General features: G+C 36.8%; 1 protein-coding gene across 1 annotated transcript; it reads right to left on the bottom strand.

The window, feature by feature from the left end:
- Window positions 1-5,407: 5,407 nt before the first annotated feature.
- LOC126494731 (olfactory receptor 9K2) lies at window positions 5,408-6,349 on the bottom strand. The gene has a single exon (XM_050132142.1). The coding sequence runs from the start codon at window positions 6,347-6,349 to the stop codon at window positions 5,408-5,410; it is 942 nt and encodes a 313-aa protein (XP_049988099.1).
- Between the last annotated feature and the right edge of the window lie 7,072 nt (window positions 6,350-13,421).

Below are 13,421 nucleotides of genomic sequence, written 5' to 3'. Positions count from 1 at the left end.
GTGGGAGCCTAGGCAGTTTGGATGCTCACCTTACTAGACCTGGATGGAGGTGGGTGGTCCTTGGACTTCCCACAGGGCAGGGAACCCTGATTGCTCATTGGGCTGACGAGGGAGGGGGACTTGCCTGGGGGAGGGAGAGGGAAAGGGGAGGCGGCAGTGGGGAAGAGACAGAAATCTTTAATAAATAAATAAAAAAGAATGGTATGATCAAATAAACTAACCACACCCTAACTAGATCCTCAAGTCTACTAATAAAGAGCTTAAAAATCAGAAAAAAAAAAGAAAATTAATGGATGCTGGGTTTTGCTTAGTTTTGTCTCTAATTTCCTAGCTTTATATTTTCACTGTGCTTTGAGACTATTGATAAGAATTATTACTAAAAATGTGTGTTAGATCCTGTAATTTTGTTGAATTGTGATGCTTCCTTTAATCTCTTTTGAGTAATAATTACGGCAGTGTTTCCTTTTCCAAATGACCCTTTGACTATATGTATCCTTCCATACAATAAAGTATTTCCTTCAGTATCTATGTACAGTTCACTTATTATTCATTAATGCCTTTGATTTGCTTTTATTTGAAAGGTTTTTTTTCCTTATTTTTAATTGTTTGTTTTGATGGGCATAATAGTCTGGATTGACAGTTTTCCTCTTTCAGGACTTGGAATTAATCTTTTTAGTTCTTCTGGTTTTACATTTTTCTGTTGAATACTCCCAGGTTATTCTAATAGGCCTGCTTTGTAAGTGACTTGATAATTTTCTGTTTCAATTTTCAGAATACTTTATTCTTCACTTTTCATATTTTAACTGTACTATGTCATTGAGAGTTTCTTTTCTCATTCTGCCTATTTATGCTTTTTTGATCTCTTATAGCTGCAATGGGGATCTCTTCTCTAGGTAGAGAAAATTGGCTAATATAATTTTACCGATAATATTTTGTACTCCTTTTGTTTGTTATTCTCCTCGTATGCCCATAATGCTAAGGCTGGGTCATTTTATGGTGTTCCAAAGCTTTCTAATGTCTCCTTCACAGATGTTTGTAAATGTATCACTGCATTTTACTGGGCAGTATAATTACTCTGCCTGTCTTCCAGCCTTCTTACTCTGGTTTCCACATGATCCATCCTAATGGTGAGGATTTCTACCGAGCTGTTAATTTTGCTTTATTATTTTTAAATTATATGTGCATATGTGTGTGTCACTATCGGTGAAGCTAGGGTGGGTGTGAGGTGCTGGGCTTGGGTGCCGAGAGCTGGATTTGTGTTCACTCCACAGCAGTTACACTCCTCACTTCTTAGCCATCTTTCCAGCTGTCTCCTAGGTTTTTATTTTTATTGAATTTTTCAATATTAGCATTATTTCAGCTTGTGTGTTTTTATGTAACTCTGTATCTTTATTGAACTCTACATCTTATATCAGCTTCCGTATTTCACTCATCTTTTTAGTTTTTGTCTTCTTTTTATGTTGTCATTTTTCTCTGTATTTTAATTTTCGGAGTTTTTGGATCTCATTTGGTCAGTTACTCTGGAATTACTTGTGTCTTGTGTCTTCTTCGGTGTAGCAAGCATTCATGTTACAATGATGTTTTCCTTCCTCTGCGGAGTGTCCTCTGAAGAGCTGAATTTTTAGACATAATTGTTTAAATTTATTTTGATCATAGAATGTTTTCCCCGTAGAGTATGATCGATAGTTTTGCTGGAAACAGTAACCTGGGTTGTTATTCAAGCACTGGATTGAGCTCCCAAGGTCCAGATGAAGAACAGAAGGAGGGGTGCGTCCACCCACTGAGATGGTGGGACTGATCTAATGGGAGATCACCAAGGCCAGCTAGACTGGGACTGAAAGAGCACGTGATCAGACTGGACTCTCTGAATGTGGCTGACAATTAGGGCTGACTGAGAAGCCAATGATAATGGCACTGGGTTTTGATTCACCCCTGCTGTTATCTCTGTATTCTCAGCAATTCCTTAACATACAACTATGTTGGTTTCATTTGAGCATCAAATGATTCACAGAAAAAAAATTCTTATTTAATCTTCTAAAAAGTCAGTGTGTTGGTTGTGGCATCCAATCTAATATTTCCCTGCAAAATAGAAAGCATGAATAAAGGTATTCTCTAGATACTTAGCTGAGCCATCTGTATCTGAGTATATTTTACCCATTTTGATGAAGGTACCCTTGCCTTCTTAGTTTCTTGGGGGTTTTACAACATTTTAACTGAATGCTGGAATTCTCACAGATGTATTTTGTTCTGTACATTATTGTTAAATTTGTGCTTACATAAAGAAACTAGAAATGGAAATTTCTATTCTTTTATCTTGATGTTTTTACTTCCACAACATGTTTGACATTACTTTTTTATTAAAATGTTTTAATTTATTTTACATACCAACCACAGTTTCTCCTCCCTCCTCTTCTACTGTTCTCTTCCCCCACCTCTTCTTTACCCACCCATCCCCCATCCACTCCTCAGAAAGGGTAAGACCTCCCATGGGAGTCAACAAAACATGGCATATCAAGTTGAGGCAGGACCAAGCTGCGGGGATGTTTAACATTGACCTTTGTATATTAGCCATGTTTCAGGAAACCTACTCTAACTAATTATTCATTGCAGAAAGTTTTATTGTGGCTACTGTTGAGACATTTGAATTTTCTCCAGATGTCACCGTTTTGTATGCAAACGCGTGCCGTTGTGTATTTATTATCAATCATCTAATCACACAAGTTTTCTCAGTCTGTCATAACAAAATACAACTGGGTATAGTTATCACGGAAACATTTTCTTATAGCCTTGGAGGCTAATGCCTAAAATGAAGCTGCTATCAGAGTGAACTCATCTTAGATCTTTTTCTTGGTTTGTAAGTGACAATTTTCTTGGTTTCTCTGCCTAGATTCAACTCTATGCACAAGAAACTGAAAATTCAAAAAAAAAAAAGAGAGAAACTGAAAATTCCATGTTCTTATAATTTCTTCCAACAAATATCCTGATATATTATGAATTGTGACCCACTTGCTGTCCAACTTTAACTTTATTTCATTTTCAAGGACACTATCCAAATTATAGTCTTATTCTGAGACATTGGAGATGTGGGCATTGTCTTAGTTATTGTTCTATTGCTGTGAAAAGACACCATGACCAAAGTTACTCTCTTAAAAGGAACATTTAGTTGGGGGGCTTTCTTATAGTTTTGAAAGGTGAGTCTGTGACCATCATTGTCAAAAAAACAGAAAAGCATCACAGTGAGTCAGTAACTAAAAAGATACATCCTGATCTACAGGCAGAAAGCACAGAGAACCTGAGACTGGTATAGGATTTTTGAAACCTCAAAGCACACTCCCAATGACAGAGTTCCTGCAACAAGGCCACATCTCCTCCCTCAGGGCTATACCTCCTAATCTGTCCCTAAACAGGTTCTACTCCCTGGTGACTAAGCATTCAAATATGGCCTATGGGGTCATGCACATTCAAACCACCACAAGCTTCAACATAAAAATTTTAAGTTATACAGTTAAGCTACAAAGCATTTGTTTCCAGCTATCTCATTATATCATCTAGAATTTTATTACAAACTTAAATATATGTTATAATATGACATTGTAGCATTGTTAACAATTACATCAGGGAAGCTTCAAGTTTTTATCATTAAGGACAATGTTGGCTATAGATCTTTCTAAACATTATAGTTATAAAACTGAGGTATTCTCTTACATTAAACCCTTTAATTGATTTTTACTATTGATGCTGAAGATCAAACCATGGGTCTGATAGATTGGACAGGTGCACCCTTAACTTAGTTCTTCTCATTGACTTTTCTGCTTAGACAATCACCATAAACATTGATTCTAGTTTAAAAATTGGAGGACATCTCCTTTCACATAGTCTTGGCTCACTAGTCCTTTAACTTTTGTTTTTACTTGCTGATCATGGTTTTAAAGACGTGCTTTTTCCTCAGTAACATAAGTAAAGTTTAAGCTCACACCACCACCATTTGCCACAGCAGCAGTCTCCCTACTTTCAACTTTATACCTTCAAAATCCATTTTCCTCTGCGCCCAAGGAAAGTTCCATGCTTACCAACCTTCATCTCTCACTCCTCTCACAATGTGGTCTCAGAGAGTATCTTTGGCACACAGCCTTTGATTTTAAATTGATTTCCCAAGGATCTGACTCATATACTACATTGTGAACTTCTTAAAGAATAAAGTGATTTATTATTATGGCTATCATGATACTAAAATGTGATAAAAATGTATTGAATAAAATTTGTGAAGTAAACAAATATATAAAAAGAGCTAGAGAAGTACATTTTAGAAAACATTCTATTTTGGTTTGTATATATTTATTTTTTTTTTATTATTGAGAAAAGAAAAAAAAAGTTTCCGCCTCCTCCCAGCCTCCCATTTCCCTCCCCCTCCCCCACTCTTCTTCCCCTTCCCCCACTCCTCTCCCCCTCCCCCCACTCCTCTCCCCCTCCCTCTCCAGTCCAAAGAGCAGTCAGGGTTCCCTGCCCTGTGGAAAGTCCAAGGTCCTCCCCCCTCCGTCCATGTCTAGGAAGGTGAACGTCCAAACTGGCTAGGCTCCCGCCAAGCCGGAACATGAAGTAGGATCAAAACCCCATGCCATTGTCCTTGGCTTCTCATCAGCCCTTATTGTTCACCATGATCAGATGTCCGGTTTTATCCCATGCTTTTTCAGTCTGTATATATTTATTAAATACTCCCCAAAATAATTAACACCAGATAAATTGAGGTAATCAGTAATCAAAAATTGACAGTGCTTCATCTTCCAAGTTAGTTCTTTGTATTCAGATTTGTGATTTTTTGTGGCTCAAAGGACTTCACAATGTGTGGCATTCTCAGAGAAATTTTCAAGTTAGTGTATGTAGTGAGGTTACATACAGCTTCTTTGCTATAATTATCACTTCTATGTAGAATACACGTGAAGTACTTATCACACTAAAGTTTGATAATCACTTAATACATTAATAACAATGAAAAACAAAAAGCCAGTGTATTCTAGAAAATAAAATCTGTCACTTTGTGGATTATCCAGATTGTGTGTAGGAGGGAAATAAAAATTTTAGATAGGGTCAATATTAGATCAAAAGCTACTTAAAAATACAGTAAAATTAAAGCATTTTAAACACTATGAAACACACAATTATTATGTGAAACAAAATGATGTTAGATATGGGGGGAAAGGGATGATGGAGGAAAACCTTCTGTTATTTCCAGGACGTTCACATGTGCAAGAATTGAAGTATTACTTAGAGGGTCAAAGATGTCACAAAGATGCATTGTATACATCAGGCTACTAATAGCATTGTTATTACAAACAGGAGAAAAACTCAGCGTTGGCAACAAGAAGTATGAAACCAATATTCCAAACACTACTAGTGGAACAGGAGAAAATCAAAGAATGGATTTTTTCTTGTCTAGAAGTTTGCTTAGAGCATCTTTGACATCTTTGTTCCTCAAAGAGTATATCAGAGGGTTCAGCATTGGTGTGACTAGGGAGTAGCACAAGGAAGCCAGCTTACTCAGTTCAGGGAATCTGTCAGGGGTGAGATACATGAAGAAGACAGCACCGTAGAGCACACTCACAACACCCAGGTGAGAGCTGCAAGTGGAGAAGGCCTTCTTCCTTCCCTCCGTGGAGCGTATCTTTAGCACGGTGGACACGATGTACATGTAAGAAACAACGATGACTATGACCGTTGGTAAGATAATGATACCAGACAAGGAAAAGGATACTATTTTGTGTACGAAAAGGTCAGTACAAGACAGTCTTTGAATTGGTCGAGTATCGCAGTAAAAGTGGTCGACAGCCCGAGAAGCACAAAACGATAAAGTAAATGTCATGCTGGTCTGGAGAACAGAGCTGATGCAGCCACAGAAGTACGAGCCTGCCACCAGCTGGGCACAGAGGCGTGTGGACATGTGAACAGAGTAGAGGAGTGGGTTGCAGATGGCGATGAAACGATCATAGGCCATGGCTGCCAGGAGAAATCCTTCCGCCACAATGAACAGTGCAAAGAGAAAGATCTGGGCCGCGCAGCCTGCGAACGAGATGGACTTGCTCTCGGTCCAAAAGTTGCTCATAGCCTTCGGCGCGATAACAGATGAATAGAAGAGGTCGATGAAGGAGAGGTTACCTAGGAAGAAATACATTGGTGTGTTCAGCCGGGGATCAGTCAAAATAATGGTCATCATCCCAACGTTTCCTAGAAGGATCATGGCATACACGAGCAGAAAGAGCAGGAAGAGCAGAAGATGGAGCTCAGGGCCGACCCTGAAGCCTACAAGGATGAAGTCAGTCACTCCTGAGTGATTGCTTGCTCCCCTGTCACCCATGGAGGAGATCTGATGAGAGGCATAAGGCAAAATAATTACTTAGCTTGATCTTAGTGTTACAAGCAGCTGCTACAGTACAGGAGTTTACAAAAGTGTTATATGGGCATTTTTAATTTGCGCTTCAGAGGAATACGATAACAAACTGTATTCACACAAGTGACCAGAATTCAAATGCTGCTTTTATTCCCCGTTCCCAAAGTGGCAGAATTAGACTTTTACTCTGTGCATTTGATGACTCTGGTCTTTTTGTTGTCACTGGTTTACACATTTCTGTTTCTATTTACATAATGACTTCAATATTATGAAGTGATATTAAAAGGGAAGTACCCATATTTTAAGAAATGATATTCATGAAGGTGTTTAAGTGTTGTTTTAGAGATATTGCAGGCTTTAGTATTCAAGTTTCACCAGGCTTCAAGTTTTAACTTAGGGATTCAATAGATATCAAAATGGATTTTTTTTTAAATAATGTCTTCTTTTTTTGAAGCTGAAAAGACTGAACCCAGGGCCTTGCACTTGCTACGCTAATTGAGGTTCTAAAACTAATATATAACTAAGCGTAGAAACAATTAATACCTATCCTAGGGTTTGTCTACCACATGAAAGATCAGTACCTTTTTTCAATGGTACTGGAAAACGAACTTAGCATCTCACGTGTGCCCATATGCATTCTATCAGCAAGCCTGATGACTTCCCATTTATTTGCCTTTTATATTGAAATCTTGCTCACTTTCCAGTCTTCTCTTCAACCTGCTCTAGATTTTATAAACCTTGAACTTGTCTTACCTCTGCTTTTTTATTTGTATCCCCAGGCTCAGCAAATAATATTTTAATTATGTTTTTTTCTGAATTTTGTGTGTGTGTGTGTAGTTTAGGATTAAAAATAAGAAAAGTGACACATAAGTGTGAAATATTATTTGCCTTTTTTATTTCCCCACACATGATTTTATAACCAGTGCTATATCATTTCTTAGAGACCTCAAATAGATTTTTTTAATATTCTTTTATTAAACAAGCAATCTACTCTTTTTCTTCCCAGTTTGGACTTTGTATTTTTGAGTTATCAGTAAGAAAAATTATTACAAAGATTAAGGTAACGTTTTATTATGCAAAACAAAATGCTTCAGTCATATTCATTTAATCTATAAGATAATAAAATAAGGAGATAATGTTATATTTCATGTTTATAAATGAGGTACAAAATGTATTGAGTCTTAAAATTCATCTACTGTGGTCAGAATTGTAATTTGACATGAAGAAATGAAGCTGTAGCACCCACGTTATTGGTCATTCTGAGGACTTAGTACTTTACGTGTGCTCTGGTAAATCCTTCCTAGTAATCACCTGGCTCACTTCTCCAAGTTCTTGAGTATTAAATTAAACTTAATTGTCTTAACTACAAATTCCCCAACTCTCTATTTCGTGTCAAAATGTGTTTTCTAAAATTATCTTCATATTTTCCTCACATAGCAGTCACTTCCATAAAATCCTCTCTGTTTTAACATTAAAAATGAATGTACTTTACTCCCCCTTTGTCAAGAGCTTTGAGATCAAGTCCAAGTGTTCTCTATATATTCACTAGCACCATAGCATTGTGAGTCTAGCAATAGAAGTTAATCATTATAACACATGTCTACTATGGCTACTAGGTAACAGCTGAATGATATGAGGATTCAGAATGAGGGTATTATTCAATAAACTTATGTTATGAATTCTATAGTTTATAACATCAAAAACATTAGTAAATTTATGACTGAATACTTCCTACCTCGTGAAAGCCACCCTTCCTAGAGTACCTAGCATAAAAGGGTCAGCTTGGGCATTTATAATTTGTCAGATTTAGATGTTGTAAAAGTTATTTTTACCTTGTGTCGTATGGTAGTTTGTCAGGTTCTGTTAAAGATGAAACCGAATTATGATGCTTCCCTTTCTGGTGTTGTTTATGACAAGCATAAAGTTCATCCTCTGAGAAAAATTACTTTGAGATTAAGATGAATCCATCCTACAGGTACATGTTCATTATCCCACTTTTTAGGGTGGAGCCTTCTCAGAGAAAAAGTGTTATGTATATCCCTTCTGGCTTTATGGACTGAGCTGCCCTTCAGCTGTGGAATTCTTGAAAAGTTTCTGAGATCTTTTTCAGAAGAGAATAAAGGTGAATTTCTTCGTGATGCTCTGTCAAAGCTGAGCTAATTTGGGGGAACTGTGGCACGAAGCCACTCAAAAGAAACTGCAGAAGGCAGTGCAGCTTCCCTTCTGCACACTTACAAGGAAGGGAGATCAGGTGTATATAAGACCTTAACCACATGGTATTTCCCATAAGTCAGCCGAAGTATGAAGCACAGTTGTGCATGAAGGCTTTGGACTTGGAATAATAAGGCAGTGCTTTCAAACAGTTACAGTCAGATTTCTCTCACCTTTTGGGAGGCAGCTCTCCAGAGAGAGAAGGAATTAGGTCAATTATATAAACTTTATCTGTGTTTCAGTACAAAAAAAAATCAGAGAGGCGTTCAGATGATATAGATTTAGTGATACAAAACTGGACCATGTATAAAATACATAATTTTGTCCTTCCTTTTGTGAATCGTTTAGGTTGACAAATAGGATCTTCTGGTAGTAAATTCTACACATAAAAAGAAAACATTTTTGGTTTGCCTTTATAATTTTTTTATAAGGAAGTGGAAACAAACCTAAAAGAACAAAATCTTAGTAAGATGCACAAAACTAATTTCTGTCTTATTCCAGAATTCCATTCACTAAAATGTCTTTCTATTTTCAATTATATCTTGTAATATAACTGGTAATAAAGTGTATAAAAATAGAGAATAGTGTATAAGCAATGTCTAGCAAAGGCCATCTAGTTCATCAGTGAAATTTAATAATGACTGACTATATTTAAACTTAGGTTTACTTCTAAGTTTAGTTGCCTGGAGTTGTTTATCCAGGTACCATGTTGTTACATAGCAATTTAATGGCCTCTCATTGTTTGTATTCTTTAAATAATTTTAAGACTTCTAGTATTGGCAAAAAAATCATAATTTGTAGAAGAGAAGGGATATGAGGCAGACATTCTCTACATTTCTTCAAGTTCTTCTCTGAATTTACAGTGTGCTAAACCATAGCTTTCCTTAAGTTTTAAAATCTCTCAACATTTCTCACTTTAAAAAAGAAAAAACTATTCTTTTTTATTACTATTATTTAGTGGTGTTTTACTCATTTTGAAGCTCTGAAGCTCATACCTTCGATTAGACTGATCACAGGCTTTGATTGCATGCGGATTTATGAAATAATTTATAACTTAATTTTAGGACATGAAAAAATATATGAGAATTGGTGTTTGCCAATGCCTTACTGCAATAGATCTAACTTAATGAGTCCTCCGGCCTCTACTAATGCATAACACAGCTATGAGATCATAAATCACTCATTGATTTCTCTGGAAGCAATAATGTTATGGCGATTGCTGGTGGGGAAAGCACTTCCTGTTGAGAATAGCAGACTTTTTCTTCCTTCAATGTTCAGTAGAGACCTGCATTACAAATGAAATCACTCAGTCCATTTTTTCCACACTGTGAAATGTTATAATAGGAGGTATAATCATTTGTGTAATGTATCTAGGACACCTTGGTTTTTTAAAAAAAAAAAAAAGAATCAAGATTTTCTGATTTTGTAGAATTATTTTAAGAGTTATTTATCTAATAAAATGAGAGAATTAATAGCTTTATTTAACTTTATACAAATACATCTTCTGGTCAAGCTCATCTAGCAAAGACATTACTTCAGGGGATCCAGAGAGATAGGAGAGCTTATCCGAGCACCTGAAGAAAGGCCACTTAGGACAAGAAGTAAATTCCAAGCCTATATTCTTCCTGGGATTCTGTAAACATTTATAAACAGTTGGCAGCCAGAGACATTGTATCAGCTTTATGTTTTATAGACTACTTCGTCTTGTTATTACACAGAAACAATTCAGTCTATTTGACTTTAACCATTGCTTTTTATTTATAACTGAAGAAAAAATTAAAGTTAACACAAAGGGTTATATGAGTTACTACATGAAACATTTCAATAAATTATCATTTTGCTGTTTTAGATATTTATCTTAAATGTAGCTCAATAAAGTAGCTACCATGTTTATTCATTTTAAAGTAAATTTCTCTAGTGTACCTAAATACAATGTATTTTTCTTCTCAACTTCTTAAATTAAAGAACAAACTACATGCTATACACATATCACATATAAGCCAGAAAAACAAATAAGCAAAATGGAGAACATATTGGTACTCAGGAAGCCCTAATATGTGCAGTTATTCAAAAGTTTATTCATTTATGGAGGCCATAAATTTACATCTAGTGTCTCTAAGTTATTTCTTCAGATAGGGTAAAGCCTAATACAAGGCATTGTTATTCCATATTTGTTTTCTTGTCTGCATAGGGTAAAATGGAATCTCTTCATTTTGCATTTCTCTGATGGATATTGTATTAAAATCTTTATTGCTGTGATAAACAACAAAAGTAATGTTAGAAAAGATCGGTTTCGTTTGACTCACATTTCAAAGTTAAAATTTCACTTTGAGAAGAAAGGGTGACAGCAAGAGCGAGATATCACTAGTAACATCGCATCTGCAGCAAGGGTCAATAGTAGGAGCGAGATATCACTACTAACATCACATCTGCAGACAAGGAGCGAGATATCATTAGTAATATCGCATCTGCTGATAAACACATCCAAGAGGTCACAGGGCAACAGATAAACAAAATCAGGGCAGGTAATCAAAAGAATCTGAGTAAAAAACAACAAAACCAACAAAATGAAAGGAAATAAGATATATTTTCCCATTGTACCTCTAATAGTAATAGTTTACACTCCATAATCAAAAAGATACTAAGAGATTATATTAGAAAATAGGATTCTATAAAACTTGTAACTTCAGATTACAACAGGTCTGTAAAAATAAAAACACATGGATAGCCATTTTTGGTTGAGGTAAAAGTAAAAACCTCAGTGCCATGTTTGGTAAGAGTACCCACGTGCACTGGACCTATGAAGGAGACCTTCCACCTCCAATATATTTTGGCTTACTAAAATATTCCTTCTAATCTTCTTGCCTCTACTAGTATTGGTAAGCTGTAATGGATTGTGTAAAGTATATGTCTAAATTTAACTTATATGTCTAACTTGGATATACCTGACCCTCAAGTGCCTATACAGATCTGAGAGTATGGCATTTAGCAAAAGAGCTCTTTTTGTTTGTTTGTTTTAGTTTTAGTTTTTTATTTTATTTTTGTTTTTTTATTTATTTATTAAAGATTTCTGCCTCCTCCCCTCCACTGCCTCCCATATCCTTCCCCCTCCCCCAATCAAGTCCCCCTCCCTCATCAATCGGAAGAGCAGTCCGGGTTCCCTGCTTTGTGGGAAGTCCAAGGACCTTCCACCTCCTTCCAGGTCTAGTAAGGTGAGCATCCATACTGCCTAGGCTCCCACAAAGCCAGTTCGTGCAGTAGGATCAAAAACCCATTGCCATTGTTCTTGAGTTCTCAGTAGTCCTCATTGTCCGCTATGTTCAGCGAGTCCGGTTTTATCCCAGGCTTTTTCAGACCCAGGCCAGCTGGCCTTGTCTCAGTATGTGGGTCCACCCCTCACGGTCCTGAGTTCCTTGCTTGTGCTCTCTCTCCTTCTGCTCCTGATTTGGACCTTGGGATTTCTGTCCAGTGTTCCAATGTAGGTCTCTGTCTCTGTCTCCTTTCATCGCCTGCTGAAGGTTAATATTCAGGAGGATGCCTATATGTTTTTCTTTGGGTTCTCCTTCTTATTTAGCTTCTCTAGGATCATGAATTACAGGCTTAATGTCCTTTATTTATGGCTAGAAACCAAATATGAGTGAGTACATCCCATGTTAATCTTTTTGAGTCTGGCTTATCTCACTCAGGATAGTGTTTTCTATTTCTGTCCATTTGTATGCAAAATTGAAGAAGTCATTGTTTTTTACTGCTGAGTAGTACTCTAATATGTATATATTCCATACTTTCTTCAACCATTCTTTTTTTTTGGTTTTTCTGCTTTTAATTGTTTTTATTTTTGACATTTTAATTACATCATTGCTCCCTTCTCTGTCCTCCCTCCAAACTCTCTTTGCTCTCTTTCAAAGTCATGGCATCTTTTGTCATTAATTGTTTTTATATACATATATGCATATGCACACACATGTGTATTCCTGAGTATTTAAACACAACCTGCTAGGTCCATATAGTGTTACTTACATGTGTCTTGAAAAGGCAGGTTATTTTGTACCAAATAACCAATTAATTAGCGTGCTCTTCCCTGGCAAAGACCGTTTCTCCCACTCAGCATTCCTTGGTTGCCTGGAGTTCTTTGTGTAGGGTTAAAGCCTCTTCTACTTTCCCCAGTCCACTTTGGTATGTCTGTTGGTGCTGTGCATGTTCAGCTCACGTTTAGGCAGTCCAATTGGTGATACTTTACGGGCGTAGCTTCTGAAATCCTGAGAAGACCCAGTCTTACAGAAAATCCCCTGTTCCTCTAGCTCTTACTATCTTACTGCCCCCTCTCCCACAGTGATTTTCAGCCATTCTTCCATTGAAGGGCATCTAGGTTGTTTCCAGGTTCTAGCTATTACAAACAATGCTGCTATGAACATAGTAGAGCATATACTTTTGTTGTATGATAGGGCATCCCTTGGGTATATTCCCAAGAGTGGTATTGCTAGGTTCAGGGGTAAGTTGATCCCGAATTTCCTGAGAAATTGCCACACTGCTTTCCAAAGTGGTTGCACAAGTTTGCATTCCCACCAGCAATGGATGGGTGTACCCCTTTCTCCACAACCTCTTCAGCAAAGGCTATCATTGGTGTTTTTGATTTTAGCCATTCTGGCAGGTGTAAGATGGTATCTTAAAGTTGTCTTGAATTGCATTTCCCTGATCGCTAAGGAAGTTGAGCATGTCCTTAAGTGTCTTATGGCCATTTGGACTTCTACTGTTGAGAATTCTCTGTTCAGCTCAGTGCCCCATTTTATAATTGGGTTGATTAGCCTTTTACGGTCTAGTTTCTTGAGTT

Source organism: Alexandromys fortis, unplaced genomic scaffold (genome assembly GCF_014885135.2).
Source record: "Alexandromys fortis isolate MF-2015 unplaced genomic scaffold, M_Fortis_MF-2015_v1.1 scaffold_375, whole genome shotgun sequence".
Lineage (NCBI taxonomy): Eukaryota > Metazoa > Chordata > Mammalia > Rodentia > Cricetidae > Alexandromys > Alexandromys fortis.
Note: the sequence above shows the minus strand (reverse complement) of the source record. Positions and strands in the feature narration are given on the sequence as shown.